Source organism: Lithobates pipiens, unplaced genomic scaffold (genome assembly GCF_037356315.1).
Source record: "Lithobates pipiens isolate NorthernLeopardFrog02 unplaced genomic scaffold, aLitPip1_a1.2 Scaffold_16, whole genome shotgun sequence".
NCBI classification, from domain to species: Eukaryota; Metazoa; Chordata; class Amphibia; order Anura; family Ranidae; genus Lithobates; species Lithobates pipiens.
Genome location: NW_027507748.1, coordinates 330047112 through 330065906, shown reverse-complemented (window position 1 = coordinate 330065906; position 18795 = coordinate 330047112). Strand labels below are relative to the sequence as shown.

The following is an 18795-nucleotide window of genomic DNA, read 5'->3' as shown; positions in this document are numbered from 1 at the left end:
GGCCTAATAGGATGAAGTCTCCTAAGGACAGTCCCGGCAGTCCTCTTTTCTCCCAGGCTGCCCAGCAAACAATCAGTGGCCTGTGATATCCTGGAGAGGTGAGTGGGCTCTCCTCCAGCTCACAGTGGCTGCAAAACAGACTTAAAACTTCCCTGTATCCTCTCTCTCTCTCCTCCTCTCCTCAGTGGCAGTCATTGAGTTGGAGAACAACAGCATTTGCAGCACTTGCTTTGTGTGTGTGTGTCATTTCAGTGACAGCCTGGTCTGTGCAGCTGCCTTCTGTTGGTGCTGTGGACCCAAAAGAGGCAAAGGGGGCCCAGTAAATATGATACACCATTAATTTGATATAAAAAGATGCAATGCTCTAACAACCAACTAAACGAGCCTACCTGGAAATGAGCTTATCTTATGATGCATTTTCTTGTAAGTTAGTTTTTATTAAAAGTTTCAGCTGAAAAGTACAGAAGAAAATGGAAAAAGCCAATTCTAGACAGTACAGATACAGGTATATAGTATAATTGTGCAATTGCCTTATAGTCCAATACCAGAAAAGCAGCAGGAAGAGGAGTTACAGAGCAAGAGCTGTGTAACCTGAACTGTGATTTTATGGAGACGAAAGGTCTTTTCAATCTACGCCCATCAGGCCACAAAGCCCATTAGGTAAGACAGAGTGAGGTCAAATGTGGGCAACTGAACATAAAAAAGGTTTGGTCTGAAAAGGGGGTGGGGATAGATTCAAAACAAATGCAACCAGACTATAACAGTGGGATAGTGAAGAATAAAAAGACCCAGTAACAAAAAGATCATCTAGCAATGTAAAAAAAAGAAAAGCAGGCTATCACACTCACAGGACATTTAAGCAATGTCTTAGGTGCGAGATAATATCACAAAGACCCCGTCACTCTAAAATTGGGAAGCAAGTAACAAAGAGCGAAGGCAGTTGTATTATCTTAGATTGAAAAGAGATTATTGATGCAATACTGCAAGGAAAGGAATGCTAGAAGAAAAGAAGGGGAAAAAAAGAAAATAGAAGGTGAAGAGGAAGCAGAAGAGGAGTCAGAAAAGGGGGCAGAAGAAGGGGGGGAAGAGAAAACAGGGAAAGGGAAAAAGTACCCCAAAGTCCGCCAAGGTTAACTAGCATGCAACCATGGGTCTCTGCTACAAGTCTAGAAGGCCTACAGTGGATTGAGAGGGCAAAAAAGTAAAGTCATAGCCACCAAACTTTTAAAAATGTATCATGTGTATTAGTAAGGATAGTTGAGAGCTTCTCATTGACGAACATGCTCTGAACATGGCTCTTGACTTGAACAAAATTGAGAGTGGATGACTTCCACACCTGGGCAATTGTTTGTTTCATCGTCATAAAAAATATATGTGATCAGGGTCAATGCCATTGATGGTATTATGCAACAGAGCTCCCCAGGGTACCTGTCTAATTTAGCCAGGGTAGACAGTACTGGCATCTCTGAAGACCTTCTGGCTGTAGACCTAGTCTCTTTCAAACATAAGGCCAAAAGGTCTAATATCAGCCCTACTGGTGGGCATATTGAGGCCTGAGATTCCCCAAATATGTCTTGGTAGCAGAAGTAGATAGGTGCCATCCATTGGCTCAGATGACCACACCAGTCTGTGCAGCTATCTTCCTCTTCACTGTCATCCTCCTCTTCTTCGACAGGTGGAAAAGACTATGATTGGGTCACTTTGACCTTGTCTTGAAGATGGTACCCCTAATGTTTCACTCTGCTGAGATCTCTGAACAGCCTGACTCACGGTAGGTGATTCCAGCGCCATACCTTCAATGGTCCTGTTCTCCCCTCAGGGTGGATCTGGTACACTGGCAGACCAGACAGTTGCTTGCAGATGATGTGTGGTCAGGATTGTTAGTGGTCAGCCACCTTATGCTTCCCAGGAACTCTCAAATTACTCAAAAGCACCCAGACACCCAGCTGTAACTCCTGGACTTTCACACTCAGATCAAAGTTCTTTTGGTTCCGCTGGTTAATATCAGAAATCAGATAAAATCTGGTAAGCTTTGCTCAAGTTTCTTCTTAGGCAATCCACATTCACTCATCCACCCACTGTGAGACATAACAGATGTCTGATCTAAAGAGATGGCAAAAGCTAATGCCTGGTAGCTTATTTTCTTAACCTACACGGTTGTAATATTTCCTGAGTGCATAGTTACTCTCTATCTGGTATCCGTGTTCTTAACTGCATGTGTCAGGTTATTTTAACAATTACTGAATTTGTTATCAACCAAACCTTTTAACTCGTAAAGTTAGTTGGAGTGTGAGTGCTCCTAAAAGGGGGGAAAAAAGAGAGAATAGAAAGGGGGTAGGGGGGGGTAGGGTAGGTTTTCGTCAGCTTGTGCCAGTATCCGGATCTCTTTGTTCCTCCCGGCGGTGCCACAAGTCCCAGACCATGTTGTGTGCATCCAGGTGGTCCCGAATCCTCGCTCAGTTTGGGCCACAGCTTTCTGAGCTGTGTCATTGGGCCAAGCAGCCGCGTGGGGGTCTACCTCCGCGTTTGCACTCCATAGTAGACTGTTTGGGTGTATTGGGGCCAGCCACAGTTTCTCTATTTCGGTCCATTTATTGTAGGATTGGAACATGAGCCAGGAGGTAATCGCCTTCAGTTGTGCGCTTGGTAGTACTTAATGAGGTTGGGGAAGGCTAATCCCCCTTCTGTCCGAGCTGCCTGTAGTACCAAACGTGGGATCCTGTGTTGTCTATAATTCCAAGTGTACTGCAAGAGCTTGGCCTGTACATGCTTTAATTGGCCACAGGGGACAGGGACAAGTAGGGTTTGAAAAAGGTATAATAATTTTGGGAGAATTGTCATCTTCACCGATGCTATCCTTCCTAGTAGGGAAATGTGGTGTTTTTTCCATTGTTGTAGGAGACCGCTGATATTTTGAAAAAGGGGGGGGATAATTTTCCTGAAAGAGGGTAGAGTACTTTGGGGTGATTTTGACCCCCAAGTATTTTAAGGCAGTGGTTTTCCAGCTGTAGGGGAAGTTGGCTCTCAAGTGTTCTACCTCTTCTTCTGATGTGTTTATGGGGAGGGCTTCTGATTTAGAAGTGTTTATTTTATACCCTGATAGGGCTCCGTAGCGTTCCAGTTCCACATGAAGGACTGGCAGGGAGGTCCTGGGGTGGGTTAATGTGAGGATTATATCATCCATAAATAGGAAGATTTTAAATTCACTGTCCCTAACTACCATGCCCTTAATGTCTGGATTCTGTCGGATGGTGGCTGCTAAGGGTTCAACACATAATGCGAAGAGCAGGAGCAAAAGGGGGCACCCCTGCCTGGTGCCGTTCTGCACTGATATTGGAGCAGATAGAGCGAAGGGGGTTTTAACTTGGGAGGAGGGGCTTGAATACAGATGTTGGATGGCTCTGTAAAAGGGACCCCGAAATCCTATATGGCTGAGTGTGGCGAACAGGATGGGCCAGCCCAGGCGGTCAAGCGCCTTTTCTGAGTCCAGGCTGAGTAACAGAGACTGCTTGCCCTCCCTGTTCGCCACCTCCACCAGGTCTATTATCTTCCATGTGTTGTCTCCTGCCTGTCGTAGGGGGGTGAATCCTACCTGGTCTTTGTGGATTAAAGAGGGCAGGACCGTGTTCAAACGGATTGAGAGCAATTTGGTGAAAATTTTTAGGTCCGAATTAAGAAGGGCGATAGGTCTATAATTGGCACACAGGGAAGGGTCCTAATCAGGCTTGGGGGTTACTGTAATGAAGAAACTCTGCATGTCCCTAGCTATCGGAGTGTCATGTAGGAAGGCGTTGAATAGTTTTCACATATAGGGGAGCAGTTGTGGGAGAAATTCTTTGTAGTACTCATAGGGGAATCCATCAGGGCCTGGGGCCTTGTGGTTGGGGAGAGATTTCATGGTTTGTTCTAGTTCTTCCAGTGTGATTGGTGCATTTAGGGAGTCTAGGTCTGTAGACTGAAGCTGGGATATCCCACTGTATTCTAGGTATTGCTGTATACGTTTGGCTAGGTCTGGCGAGGGGGGGGTTGCTGGGGATGTCAGGATTATTGTAGAGGGTCCTATAAAATTCTGCAAAGGATTGGACTACGTCTTTCGGGTGTGAGACCAGGGAACCTGATCCATTCTTGATCTGGTGGGGGGTTGACATCTAGGTGTTATCCCGCAGTTTCCTGGCTAGTAGTGTGTGGGCCTTATTACCTTTGTCATAAAAGATCTGTTTCAGTTTTATTAATGCTTTCTCGACTTGACCTAAGGCCAGGTCACCTAATGTAGCCCTGAGGGACGTGATTTTTTTTAGGAGGGTTAAAGTGGGTTTGTGTTGTAGTTGTTTTTCATGGGTTCTAAGCTCCTTCTCTGTGTGTGCTTTCAGCGCGTGTGCATTCCTTTTCAAGGCTGAGGAGAGGGCCAGGCAGCTGCCCCTCATCACCGCCTTATAGGCTTCCCATAGTGTAGGTGTGGAAACCTCTCCAGTATTGTTTTCTTCCAGGTATTTTTTTTAGTGTAGCGGCTAGTTCTGTTTTTGAGGGGAGGTGTTGGAGTAGGAACGCGTTTAGACGCCAGTTGTAAGGCCTGCGGGTATGGGTGCCTAGGTATAGGGTTATCATCATCGGGGCATGGTCTGACCACGAGATCGGTAGGATTCGCATATGGTCTGAGTCAGGTTCAGGGTAGTGTTATTAACGAAAATGTAGTCTATACGGGAGTGCGTTCAATGCGGGGCTGAGTAGAAAGTATATTGTCGGTCGCCAGGGTGTAGTGCTCTCCACGCGTCAAGGAGGGCATATTGTCTGGTAAGCTGGCGAAACAGCTTTGAGTCGCTGCGTGCACGAGTCGTGGGTGCCCTGGAGCCTATCCCCTGGTGATCCGAGAATGTTAAGTGGATTCGATTAAAGTCCCCTCCCATCACTAGCACCCCATGCGCCCTTCTGAATAAGTGAGTGAGTACTTTATTCAGGAACCCTGTTTGCCAGACGTTTGGGACATAGACTGTGCAGAGTGTAATCTCCCTGTTCTGCCATAGGCACCGGAGGATTAGGAAGTGGCCCTGAGGGTTACTATGATGGGATGAGTACGTAAAAGGGGACCCTTGCATAATTAGAATGGCCACCCCCGCTCGCTTATGGGGTCCTGACGAGAGATAAATTGAGTGTAGTACCTAGCTGCAAACGCAAAGGAACCCTCTTTATCTAGGTGGGTTTCCTGCACCATTATGATGTCCGCTAATAATGTGGATAATGACAGAATCTGGACGGCCGCAATCCAATGCTAAAACGATGCTTTATTCAAATAACGCAAATAACGCATTTTGCACTAAGGCCAGTGCTTACTCATAGCTGGTAACCAGCTATGAGTAAGCACTAGCCTTAGTGCGAAACACTTCAGCTGTTAGCATCTTTTGCAGTGATGTCATTTGCTGTGTCCTATATATTATTTAAATAAAGCATTGTTTTAGCATTGGAGTGCGGCCGTCTGCATGCTGTGGCTCGCACCCGGATCCCTTCACCTGGAGCAATTATCCCAGGACCTGCGTTTGAGTGCTGGTTTATATCTCTATTATGATATTCCGCTCCCGACTGCCTAAACTCCCTCAATGCCAGATGCATTTATGGTTAGAGTTCAGACCGTGAACATTTAATGAAAAAATCTTAGCCATGGGAACTTGGGTGGGGGGTATAGATACTCATCTGATGCAGGTGAAGATGTTCAGGATGGCCTCTGCCAGTGGTGATGGGCACCACGCGGGAGGAGCTCCGGATGTGTTGTTGACAACCATAGTTGAGCCAGCTGATGACACACAAAGGAGGGGGGTTAAGAAAAGCTAGAAAGAAGAGAAGAATGGTTAGCAATGTAGAACCATAGAGAAACAATAACATCATCAAGATCAGACCCATTCAGGCCTTCCGGCCTGGGTCAGAAAGGCTTCCCGTGAGTCTCTCCAATCCAACCCAACCGGGGTGAGTCAGAGAAACCAAAGTAAATCTGCAAAAAAAGTGCAGTCCACTTGTACGCAAAACGTTTCTAAACTAGGCAGGGGGGGGTGGAGGGGGAAGACTGGAAGGTCTCTCTCTAAAGTCTCTACGGAGACTAGCCCTTGATGTAGATCAGTTCTGTAGTCAGGGCATCAGAGGTTAAATAGTTTGTGACCCACTGCTTGGGTTACTTCTTTGGGGATTGCAATGGGAAAAAGAAGAGAAAAAAAAAGGGAAAACAAAAATGTTCCTATATGAGGCTTGTCCTTCTCAGTGCATGTGTGGTTGTCTTTATTGTTGCTGTGGGCGCCAACCCCTTGGGGACTTTTCCGGTCCACGCGAGCGCTTTGGTGGGGGGACCTTCTGCCACACTGTGGGGGGTGGGGGCAGGGTAGCTATCAGGTCCCAGTCCAGAAGCTGGGGAACCCTAAGTTCCAGGGTGTTGCAGAAAGGTGCTAAGTCCTCCGGGTATCTCAGGATCGCTGTTTTGCCTTGGTGTTTGGCAGTAAGGCTGAAGGGAAATCCCCAGCGATAAGGGATATTCTCTTCTTGCAGGGTGCGTAGTAGCGGTTGTAGTAGCCTACTCTTTTGTAGGGTGATCCAGGACAAGTTCGGGTACAGCTGGATTTGGTGGTCTCCAAGCATTACTTTGTGGGCGAGACGGGCCTGTCTCATGATGTCCTCTTTCAGGGGGAACAAAGTGAGCCTGCAAATAATGTTGCGGGGTTTGGCGGTAGTGCCTTTGGGTTTCAACGCCCAGTGTGCTCTGTCCATTTCAATGGCGTTGACGGGGGCTTCCCCGATCAAGTCATTGAAGAGGGATTGTAAAGTGGTCTGGATGTCTTCTGGGCCTTCCATTTTGGGGACCACCCGGACGCGGATATTGTTTCTGCGCCCCCTGTTGTCCAGGTCTTCTACATGGCACTGCATGTCTCTGAGAAGGGAACGATGTTCTGATCCTTGGAGTTGAGTTCTGTGTACCTCAAGTTTGGGTTCTTGAATTTCCTCCTCCGCCATTTCAACTCTATCAGCTAGATGTTTAAGGCCCGACTGGAGAGTCTGGATCTTCCGACCTGCAGGTGGACTTCACGTCCTTTATGAGTTGCCTGAAATCATCCTTGGTCGGCATTGCTTGAAGATAGGCGTGCCACTGTGGGGATATAGGGGGTAATCCTTCCCTGTACTCGGTGGTTGCTGTCGGGTGGGTTTTGGGATTGTCGGCTGTGTCCCCACGGGAGGTTCGGAGATAGATGGCAGGTGGGTGGATCGTTCCAGGGCTCACTCCATTCTGGGCTTTGTGATGGCTGTTGGGGGGCCCTTCCTGGAGAGTACGGGGGATGTGTGGGGGCCGATGCACTGGCTGCTTGGGCATATGAGATGGCTGGTGCAGCCTGTGGGCCTTGCAAGCAAGGGCCCTATGTTCCATACAGTCCTTGTGCCCCTGTAGGAGTGAGGCCTGATAGAGGGGTTTCGCTGGAGGTAAAAGTTCCCAGGTGCCCACACACTGAGGGCAGGAGGGCCCGGCCCGGCAGGGATGGGAAGTCCACTGTGTCCCCTGTGGAGATCGGGGAGCCGCTGGCTGTTGCTGTGATGCCCAGGTCTGAGGCAGTGCGCAGCACCTGAGGAAAAGCCGCACAGCACTGGCTGTGATGGCCTCTGTGGGAGTCCCAAGATGGCCACCGGGAGTGTTAAGTGAGACTCCTCAGGCATGTTTGTGGGCCCAAACAGGGGACCCACCGCTCTTGGATCCCGGGATGGCTCCCCTTCTGCTGGGTGCTGTGTGTGAGGGCTCTGGGGGTCCAGATGGTGCTCAGGAGCCGGGATGGAGCGTGGATGAAAGTCTGTGGCCTCCCCTGTGCCACCGGCCGGCGCCATCTTGGCCGCTCCACTCGGCGGGGTGTCTGGCTGGGTGAAGTAGTCCCTGAGGTCTGAGGATGATCCTGGGGGGGTTGTGAGGTACCCCGAGGTCTTGAGGAGTGGGTCGTCTTGGAGCCACCCATTTTGCTGCAGTTTAAGTGCCTCTTCTGGACTCTGAAGCTGAGGGCTGAAAGAGAGATCAGAGTCTAAGCTGCCATGCAGATTGGGTTCTGGCCACGCCCCCCCACTTCAAGTTTTTTTACTAGCTGCTGTACTAACTATCTGAAGTGAGTACAGAGATCTCCCCCACTGAGCTGTTGTGTTCTGACAGGGGTACAGCCTCCCGCCAGAACACTTCGATCAGTGCTAGCGCTCTCTGCCATTAGCTGAGAGCGCTAATCGGGAGTCGGACAGCTGCTGGTTTTCCAGCATGCTCGTCCATCAGTAGCCACCCATGTCCGTCAGACATTTCGATCGTGTGTGGGCTAATCTGATAATTTTTAATTTACAAAATCCGACGGACCTAGAAATAGAACATGTTTCAAATCTGTCCGACGGGACTCAATTCCTATCTGGAAAACCGTTCGTCTGTATGCTGGTCCGACGGACCACATACAACGTTTCTAAACTAGGCAGGGGGGGGTGGAGGGGGAAGACTGGAAGGTCTCTCTCTAAAGTCTCTACGGAGACTAGCCCTTGATGTAGATCAGTTCTGTAGTCAGGGCATCAGAGGTTAAATAGTTTGTGACCCACTGCTTGGGTTACTTCTTTGGGGATTGCAATGGGAAAAAGAAGAGAAAAAAAAAGGGAAAACAAAAATGTTCCTATATGAGGCTTGTCCTTCTCAGTGCATGTGTGGTTGTCTTTATTGTTGCTGTGGGCGCCAACCCCTTGGGGACTTTTCCGGTCCACGCGAGCGCTTTGGTGGGGGGACCTTCTGCCACACTGTGGGGGGTGGGGGCAGGGTAGCTATCAGGTCCCAGTCCAGAAGCTGGGGAACCCTAAGTTCCAGGGTGTTGCAGAAAGGTGCTAAGTCCTCCGGGTATCTCAGGATCGCTGTTTTGCCTTGGTGTTTGGCAGTAAGGCTGAAGGGAAATCCCCAGCGATAAGGGATATTCTCTTCTTGCAGGGTGCGTAGTAGCGGTTGTAGTAGCCTACTCTTTTGTAGGGTGATCCAGGACAAGTTCGGGTACAGCTGGATTTGGTGGTCTCCAAGCATTACTTTGTGGGCGAGACGGGCCTGTCTCATGATGTCCTCTTTCAGGGGGAACAAAGTGAGCCTGCAAATAATGTTGCGGGGTTTGGCGGTAGTGCCTTTGGGTTTCAACGCCCAGTGTGCTCTGTCCATTTCAATGGCGTTGACGGGGGCTTCCCCGATCAAGTCATTGAAGAGGGATTGTAAAGTGGTCTGGATGTCTTCTGGGCCTTCCATTTTGGGGACCACCCGGACGCGGATATTGTTTCTGCGCCCCCTGTTGTCCAGGTCTTCTACATGGCACTGCATGTCTCTGAGAAGGGAACGATGTTCTGATCCTTGGAGTTGAGTTCTGTGTACCTCAAGTTTGGGTTCTTGAATTTCCTCCTCCGCCATTTCAACTCTATCAGCTAGATGTTTAAGGCCCGACTGGAGAGTCTGGATCTTCCGACCTGCAGGTGGACTTCACGTCCTTTATGAGTTGCCTGAAATCATCCTTGGTCGGCATTGCTTGAAGATAGGCGTGCCACTGTGGGGATATAGGGGGTAATCCTTCCCTGTACTCGGTGGTTGCTGTCGGGTGGGTTTTGGGATTGTCGGCTGTGTCCCCACGGGAGGTTCGGAGATAGATGGCAGGTGGGTGGATCGTTCCAGGGCTCACTCCATTCTGGGCTTTGTGATGGCTGTTGGGGGGCCCTTCCTGGAGAGTACGGGGGATGTGTGGGGGCCGATGCACTGGCTGCTTGGGCATATGAGATGGCTGGTGCAGCCTGTGGGCCTTGCAAGCAAGGGCCCTATGTTCCATACAGTCCTTGTGCCCCTGTAGGAGTGAGGCCTGATAGAGGGGTTTCGCTGGAGGTAAAAGTTCCCAGGTGCCCACACACTGAGGGCAGGAGGGCCCGGCCCGGCAGGGATGGGAAGTCCACTGTGTCCCCTGTGGAGATCGGGGAGCCGCTGGCTGTTGCTGTGATGCCCAGGTCTGAGGCAGTGCGCAGCACCTGAGGAAAAGCCGCACAGCACTGGCTGTGATGGCCTCTGTGGGAGTCCCAAGATGGCCACCGGGAGTGTTAAGTGAGACTCCTCAGGCATGTTTGTGGGCCCAAACAGGGGACCCACCGCTCTTGGATCCCGGGATGGCTCCCCTTCTGCTGGGTGCTGTGTGTGAGGGCTCTGGGGGTCCAGATGGTGCTCAGGAGCCGGGATGGAGCGTGGATGAAAGTCTGTGGCCTCCCCTGTGCCACCGGCCGGCGCCATCTTGGCCGCTCCACTCGGCGGGGTGTCTGGCTGGGTGAAGTAGTCCCTGAGGTCTGAGGATGATCCTGGGGGGGTTGTGAGGTACCCCGAGGTCTTGAGGAGTGGGTCGTCTTGGAGCCACCCATTTTGCTGCAGTTTAAGTGCCTCTTCTGGACTCTGAAGCTGAGGGCTGAAAGAGAGATCAGAGTCTAAGCTGCCATGCAGATTGGGTTCTGGCCACGCCCCCCCACTTCAAGTTTTTTTACTAGCTGCTGTACTAACTATCTGAAGTGAGTACAGAGATCTCCCCCACTGAGCTGTTGTGTTCTGACAGGGGTACAGCCTCCCGCCAGAACACTTCGATCAGTGCTAGCGCTCTCTGCCATTAGCTGAGAGCGCTAATCGGGAGTCGGACAGCTGCTGGTTTTCCAGCATGCTCGTCCATCAGTAGCCACCCATGTCCGTCAGACATTTCGATCGTGTGTGGGCTAATCTGATAATTTTTAATTTACAAAATCCGACGGACCTAGAAATAGAACATGTTTCAAATCTGTCCGACGGGACTCAATTCCTATCTGGAAAACCGTTCGTCTGTATGCTGGTCCGACGGACCACATACAACGCAAGGGAAGCTATTGTCTACTGGCTATTGAACTTCCTTTTTTAGTCCCGTCTTATGTCATCACGTTCAAAACGAACGGACTTTCGAACAGACTTAGTCCTTTCGTGTGTGGGCAAGTCCGTTAATTTGGAACTCTGCCAAAAGTCCGTCGGGAAGACCGTCGGACCTAGCGTGACATTTAGACTCTGTTCACATTTGTGTGTGTCGGGAACGCATGTAAAATTGCTTTCCTGACACCACAGAAATATGCTGCCCTTTAGCAGATACACAACAGTGCCTCTGCTGAGATGTGCATATTCACATGCACCAAAATTCAGGGTGCTGTGGCACCATGTTATTTTGAAAAAAGGTTCCACCTCCAATTTGCTTACCTTTGCACAACAGGCTTATGTTAGGCTTAATGACCACAGTTGTAGGCAGGCCTTTCAAGCATGCCCCTTTACCTCCCCAGTGGGCAGCATTCAGCAGAAGTGATGGTGGATATGACCTCAGAGGGGCATGATGTACATATGAATGCCGCCTCTATTTACATATCAATGCAGCCATTCTGCTGCTATTTACACATTAATGCAGCTACTATTTACATATCAATGCTGGTTATTTATATATAAACACAGGGTCTGAAGGTGAGTCATCTGTAAACAACAATAGGGCATAGCTGGGCAGCACTAGTAACAGGACTTCACACTGAGATATCAGGACACAGCATGGGAAAAAACTAGGATAGTTGGCAAGTATGAGCAGCTGCTTTGGGCCCCATAACAATGATGGGGCCCAGGGTAGCTGCCCCTTTTGCTCTGCCTTAAAGACAGCCCTGAAGGATGCATAAAGGTAAAAAACCTTTTTGACTTTAAAACCACTTTAAATTCACTTACTGTTGATTGACTTGCATTGCCAGCTGGAAGCATGTTGCAAGCATTCCCTACTCTTTTGCTAAAATAATGCTAAAATAATACTTTGTAATGTCACTCTGGAACATTTTTTCCTTCTAGTTTCAGGTCATGCCCCATATTCTGTTTAATATTATGTCCAAGTAACATAATAGTTAGCTGTACTTTTAATGTTGCAGGATACAAAGTAGACTGTCCCTGAGACCAAACATAAAACAGATTATAAAGGCTATTGAATATGCAACAATACAGTAGATCACCCTTTTCACGTAGTCGCTGAAGCTACGAATGTCTGAGGAAGGCTAATCTTTGCTTGAAGACTTGACATCAGCCTTTCAGTTTAATATCAAGAACACATTCAAGGCTGCGAAGAAATCCATTCCATTGTTATTCTCCTTCTCCCACAGCTCAGCAAACTGAGACAGAACAAAGGCCTCTTAAACCTCTTGAACAAGGCTTATGTTTTTCAGAGTAGTCTTTTACATGAAAACTTGGATGGAGCTAAGAGTAAGGGATACAACACTTTGATCCTTCTGTAAGGAATATATATACTTTAAATATCTGATCCATCTCTGCCACTGCCAGTTTAAACATAACTATATCCAAAATGTAAAAAACGTTTTGGCTTTAGAAATTGTAATGAGTTTTACCTCTCAACTACATTTTTGCTGCCTGTGTCCTGCTGGAGAGATTTCCCTGCATATCTTGTCCTGGACATTCCACAGTCAAAGAGAGAAAATCTCTCTGAAGTGAATGAAATTCCCATCTTAGAGAATTGTTAATGAAAAAGGTGTCCTAGCTGCGGGGGCTTTCTATTCCAGCCATGAGACACATCCTTGGTAGTAAACCTGAGCAAAATGTGTTTTTACAATTTTTTTTTTTTTTACTTTTTTTTTTACTTTAACACAACTATAAAAACTGAGAATGTGGTAACAAAGTCACTAGAATCGGAACAGATATTGATAAAAACCTGTAGCGGTTCTAATCCCTTTAAACTCTATGTAGACTATATAAGCACCGCTAGAGTTGGGCTTTAAGCCTTTGTGAGTCCTGACTATGGAAGCCTTGTTTTAGGCTGGATTCATGTTTATTGTACATTGCAGTGTGCATAGTACCACACATGCCTAGGTGTGAATGGGCTCATCTAGTTCTCCATTTCCCTCCACAATTAAACTGCAGTGCTTAAATGTATATTAGCCCCATTTGAAAAAGTGGGTTATCTACCTGAAATTAAATTTCATGCAACAAAATGTGTGAGTTTTTGCTGCATAAAAAGGGATATGTGTGATTAAACTATTACTGTTCCACTTGGAGCAGTGGAAACCATGTTACTGGCAGGAGTGATTCTCTGCTTTATGGTATGTATGTGTGATGATATACAGTGCCTTGAAAAAGTATTCACACCCCTTTCAATTTTCCACATTTTGTCATGTTACAATCAAAAGTGTAAATTTATTTTATTGGGATTTTATGTGATAGACCAACACAAAGTGGCACATAATTGTGAAATGGAAGGAAAATGATAAATGGTTTTTAATTTTTTTTACAAATAAATATGTGAAAAGTGTGGCGTGCATTGGGATTCAGCCCTACTGAATCAATACTTTGTGGAACCACCTTTCACTGCAAGTCTTCTTGGGTATGTCTCTTCCAGCTTTGCACATCTAGAGAGTGACTTTTTTGCCCATTCTTCTTTGCAAAATAGCTCCAGCTCTGTCAGACTGGATGGAGAGCCTCTGTGAACAGCAGGATTTAGGTCTGGACTTTGACTGGGCCATTCTAACACATGAATTTGCTTTAATCTAAACAATTCCATTGTAGCTCTGGCTGTTTGTTTAGGGTCGTAGTCCTGCTGGAAGGTGAACCTCCACCCCAGTCTCAAGTGTTTTGCAGACTCTAAAGCCCCGTACACACGAGCGGACTTTTCAACATCCAAAGTCCGACGGACTGATTCCGTCAGACTATTCGATCGTGTGTGGGCTGCAACGGACTTTTGACTCGCCAAAGTCCGAAGGACTTTAGAATATGGAACATGCTTCAAATTTTCCTGAAGGAACTCCGCCGGACCCGGTCCCTTCGAAAAATTTGCTCGTGTGTATGCTATTCCGACGGACTAAAACCGACGCTAGGGCAGCTATTGGCTACTGGCTATGAACTTCCTTATTCGAATCCATTTGTACGTCATCACGTTCGAATCCGTCGGAGTTTAGTGTGATTGTGTGTGGCCAAGTCCGCTCAGCCGAAAAGTCCGTCAGAACTCTGTCGGAACTCCAGCAGAACTCCGACGGAACTCCTTCGGAAGTCTGTCGGACATAAGTCCTCTCGTGTGTACGGGGCTTAACAGGTTTTCTTCTAAGATTTCCCTATATTTGGCTCCATCCATCTCCCCATCAACTCTGACCAGCTTCCATGTCCCCGCTGAAGAAAAGCATCCCCACAACATGATGCTGCCACCACTATGTTTCACGGTGGATGGTGTGTTCAGGGTGATGTGCAGTGTTAGTTTTCTGCCACACATAACGTTTTACATTTAGGCCAAAAAGTCAAATTTTGGTCTCATCTGACAAGAGCACTTTCTTCCCCATGTTTGCTGTGCCACCCACATGGCTTCTTGCAAACGGCAAACGGGACTTCTTATGGCTTTCTTCTTGCCACTCTTCCATAAAGGCCAGTTTTGTGGAGCACACGTCTTATAGTTGTCCTGTGGACAGATTCCCCCACCTGAGCTGTGGATCTCAGCTGAACGAATGGTGGCCTGTCCATTAGGGGCGCCCAGGTGCCGCCCCCTCTCTCCTCGCCACCACCTATATGCATAATGTATAGATTCATGCATAGCATAAATCTATCCATGGCTGCCGTGTCCAGCCCCTTTTAGAGCACTGGGTGCATGAATTACAGTAGCCAAGGTTTTTTTTTCGTATCAACTGATTAGAGCCAGAGGCTCTAATAGGTTTCAAAATAGGGTGGGCTCGGATCGCAGAGTATGCGTACTGAGCCCACCTAGGTGTTTTACAACAGCAAATGAATATCCGCTGTTGAAACACTGATCCTCAATTCGGCCAATCAGAAGAGGTTGTGAGACACCTTTTCTGATTGGCCGAAAAGAGAAGACTTCCAATTGGCCACGAGGAGGGAGAAAATGAAAGCCGCTGCCGCCATGATGACCAGGAAAACAAGAGGCCACCACCATGACCAGGAGTACAGGAGGCCGCCGCTGCCACACAGGGGAAGTCGTCAGTAATGGGGTAAGTGCTACCTACTGATCAACCTACGGGTAGGTTTGCAGTTGTGCCCTAATTTTTCCATTTTCGAATGATGGATTGAACAGTGGTCTGTGAGATGTTCAAAACTTGGGATATTTTTTTTTTATAACCTATCTCTGCTTTAAACTTCTCCACAACTGTATCTCTGACCTATTTGGTGTTTTCCTTGGCCTTCATGAGGCAGTTTGTTCACTGAGGTTCTCTAACAAACCTCTGAGGGTTTCACAGAACAGCTGTATTTATACTGAGATTAAATGACACATTATAATTAGGTGGCGAATATTAATTAGGTGACTCCTGAAGGCAATTGGTTCCACTAGATTTCAGTTAGGGGTATCAGAGTAAAGGGGGCTGAATACAAAAGCACGTCACACTTAAATAAAATACATTTTTGGTTGTAACATGACAAAATGTAGAAAATTTCAAGGGGTATGAATACTTTTTCAAGGCACTGTAAGCTGTTATACCTTGTTGTGTCTGCTCTTATCAGTTTCTGGGCCATACACATTCTAAGCAAGTGTGTAATGACCAAAAAGCATATACTACTGACAGTAACAACAAGTCTGTTATGAAATATATGAACCTGTAACGAATAAAAGGTTTTATGCAGAAATGTTACATTTCAAAGATATAACAGTGTCCTTTAGGACCATTAAAATCTGCATATCAAATATTCTGCACTTTTGTAGCATTGTTTCTTAAATTTTTCCTGTTTTTACAGGCTGTGGATTGCCTCTCATGATTGCATCTGGTCAAACCCTTGCGTACTTCACCTACAGAAACTCATATCAAAGACACAGGACAACCCTATGATACTTTTTTGCTTACACAAAGTTTACAAGTATATCAAAAAACAGCCAGTAACTCAGGCCACGTGCAAGATCTAATTTTTTATTGTTAATCTGGGATGCTAGAGAAGTTAAAATGCATTACAGAAAATGTAATGCATTCCCCTGGATCCAAACGGTCATGACTGAGAAAGTCCACCTGACAATTTTACAATCCGGGAATGGTTACAGCAGCTACTTGGATAGGAAACTTAATGTAGAATGTCACTTTAGAAAGTTTCTGGACAAAGCTGGCCCAAACAAGCTACTTCCATGCTAGAACAATGTGGCCACTGAGTGTGCCGTAATGGACTGTAGTATGGACTACAATAATACACTAAGCAGTGCTGTGATGTCATCTACATGCCTTAACCTTGGCCAATCAGAGGAAGCATTGTATCCATTGACAAAAACACAAGGTTTCTGCTGAATGCTGGAGCACCAAGCCCAACTCTCTTTATATCCGGCAGCAGACAAGATGTTGCCTGTACTGCCACTGTACACAGTACTGCTTTTTGTACGAGACTGTACATGTACTGGTCTGATGAGTTTATGAATATTGAAAAAAGGTGTAGCTTCAGGGTACCAACTTGGGAGATCAACCATCTGAATGCAGTAGTCTCCCAACTGTGGTCCTTGTTTGCCTTTATCCAGCTTAACAGTCACTATTCCTTCCACTGATACAAGGCACTATTCCTCACTCCAACAATGAGGCACCATTTCTTACAGTGACATCTAACAGTGGGATTTAATTCCTCCCACAGACACCAATAATGGGGAACTATTCCTTCCAGTGACACCGATGGGGCACTATTCCTTCCCTTGACACAATGATGGGACACTATTCCACCCACAGGTGCTATACAATTTTTTTTAAACTCTGATTGACCACCAAGCCTGAGGATTGTTTACTCCCACTGTCACTGGGACATTTTCTAACCCAACTGGCCACATTCCAGCCCCTCGAAAGTCTAAAGGGCAGTAAACTGCTTAAAAAGTTTGGAGACCCTTGGAACAGAGGCTAAATAGTGTTATTAGTGTTATTGGTCGGGCACCTGGAAACAAAGTTGCATTCAATGGAAAGGCACAATCTTCAGGTAACTTCTTAACATCAATTTATGCTGTTAAAAACCAATTAATCTTTGAAACGTTATGCACATATGGAATATGTGGTTAAGCGTATGTAGGATATTCTTTGTAATGGATATTACCAGCTTAACAATGTATTGGTGTTTTTATGGATATATTTTAGTCAAAAAAAGCAATAAATGATTGGTTTTATGAAATGTATATCTTGTTTTTTTTTACAGAACCAACACTAAATTTTTTTTACTGAAGCTCAGGTGGGCAGCCTTGGTAATCTGAGAAACAGTGCTTTATGGACGTTTTAGCATTAGATTGTGCCTTAACAGGTGTAGCCTTCTTTTGGGGGGGGGGGGGGAGAAAAAAAAAGAAATGGATATTGCGTTAAACCTGTAGGTAAACAACGGAACCTCTGCTAAATGGAAGAACAGGTTTGGTAATAAGGTTGGCAGTGCCTCAACCCAGGACTATATAATTATAACATAATTATATAGATGCACACATGTATGAAAATAGTACGAGCTTCATACAGTATAAGAAAATATGACTAAAAGTACATATATACAATGTACAAACAGGTAATATCATCAAAGATGTGGAATTGTGCACATATACCTGGGTATATATATATATAGTAGTTAATAATATAGATTCCTCCAGATGAATGATGCAGCAAAGTTGAGTTTCAGGGGCCCATGAGGATGATCACGATCGGTGTTTTACTTGATGCTGAAGACCTGAAGACAAGATTAGCAGTGATGGGGAAAGCCTCCAACAGTTGTCTAACCATAGTTTTTAATATACAGTATCTCACAAAAGTGAGTACACCCCTCACATTTTTGTAAATATGTTGTTATATCTTTTCATGTGACAACACTGAAGAAATGAAACGCTCCCTCAAATGGAAGGTGGAGGAGCGCAAGGTCTCCAACATCCACCAGGTCTGTGATGTCGTCATGGAGAAGTGGAATAGGAATCCAGTGGCAACCTGTAAAAGCTCTGGTGAACACCATGCCCAAGAGGGTTAAGGCAGTGCTGGAAAATAATGGTGGCCACACAAAATATTGACACTTTGGGCCCAATTTCTACATTTTCCTTTATGGGTGTACTCACTTTTGTTGCCAGCGGTTTAGACATTAATGGCTGTGTGTTGAGTTATTTTAAGAGGACAGCAAATTTACACTGTTATACAAGATGTATACTCACTACTTTACATTGTAGCAAAGTGAATTTCTTCAGTGTTGTCACATCAAAAGATATAATAAAATATTTACAAAAATGTGAAGGGTGTACTTACTTTTGTGAGACATTGTACATGTATAGTTATTGTCACAGACTTTGGGCTGCAGGAGAACCATTCGCTGAAGAACTCTGTTTTAGTATGTTCATAAGTTATCCAGACAGAGCTGGTCACTAATTGCTTTTGTACTCCTATGGGGGAGTCGGCATGTCTAAGGTGGTCATGGTTATGATAATAGGATTAGCTCTACTGTCTAAGGTGAATATTGTCTGTGATCATGGGAGTAGCCCTTATCTGATGGTTTTCTGTATAAATTCAATGTGTTTCTAAAATAAAGCAGTTCTTATTCTGGTGTACTCAAAGACTGGTGTTGTCTGGTTCTTGGGGTTACTATAGCCGGATCCTTTGGTCCCATGTTCCAGAACGCGGGAAGCAGCGTTTTGGTGGAAATACCCAACAGGGTGTCTGGAGTCCATCACATTTGGTTGGCAGCGGTGGGTTGCTTCCTTGTGCCTGGAACATCAAAAACACCAACGGGACCTTGTCGGATGTCTTTTGCTAATCCAGCCTTAAGCGAAGCACATTTAAGGATCTGCTGGAATCAAGGGGACAGAA

At 46.3% G+C, this 18795-nt stretch overlaps 1 protein-coding gene across 1 annotated transcript in view; it reads left to right on the top strand.

The window, feature by feature from the left end:
* The window catches only part of LOC143984363 (putative transmembrane protein 244), a 57246-nt gene extending 40149 nt beyond the window's left edge, over window positions 1–17097 (top strand). Inside the window, exon 5 of the mRNA XM_077484592.1 lies at window positions 15752–17097. Within this exon, the coding sequence (XP_077340718.1) occupies window positions 15752–15843 (92 nt within the window). The 3' untranslated portion in view covers window positions 15844–17097. The remainder of the gene's footprint in view (window positions 1–15751) is intronic.
* The last annotated feature ends 1698 nt before the right edge of the window (window positions 17098–18795 follow it).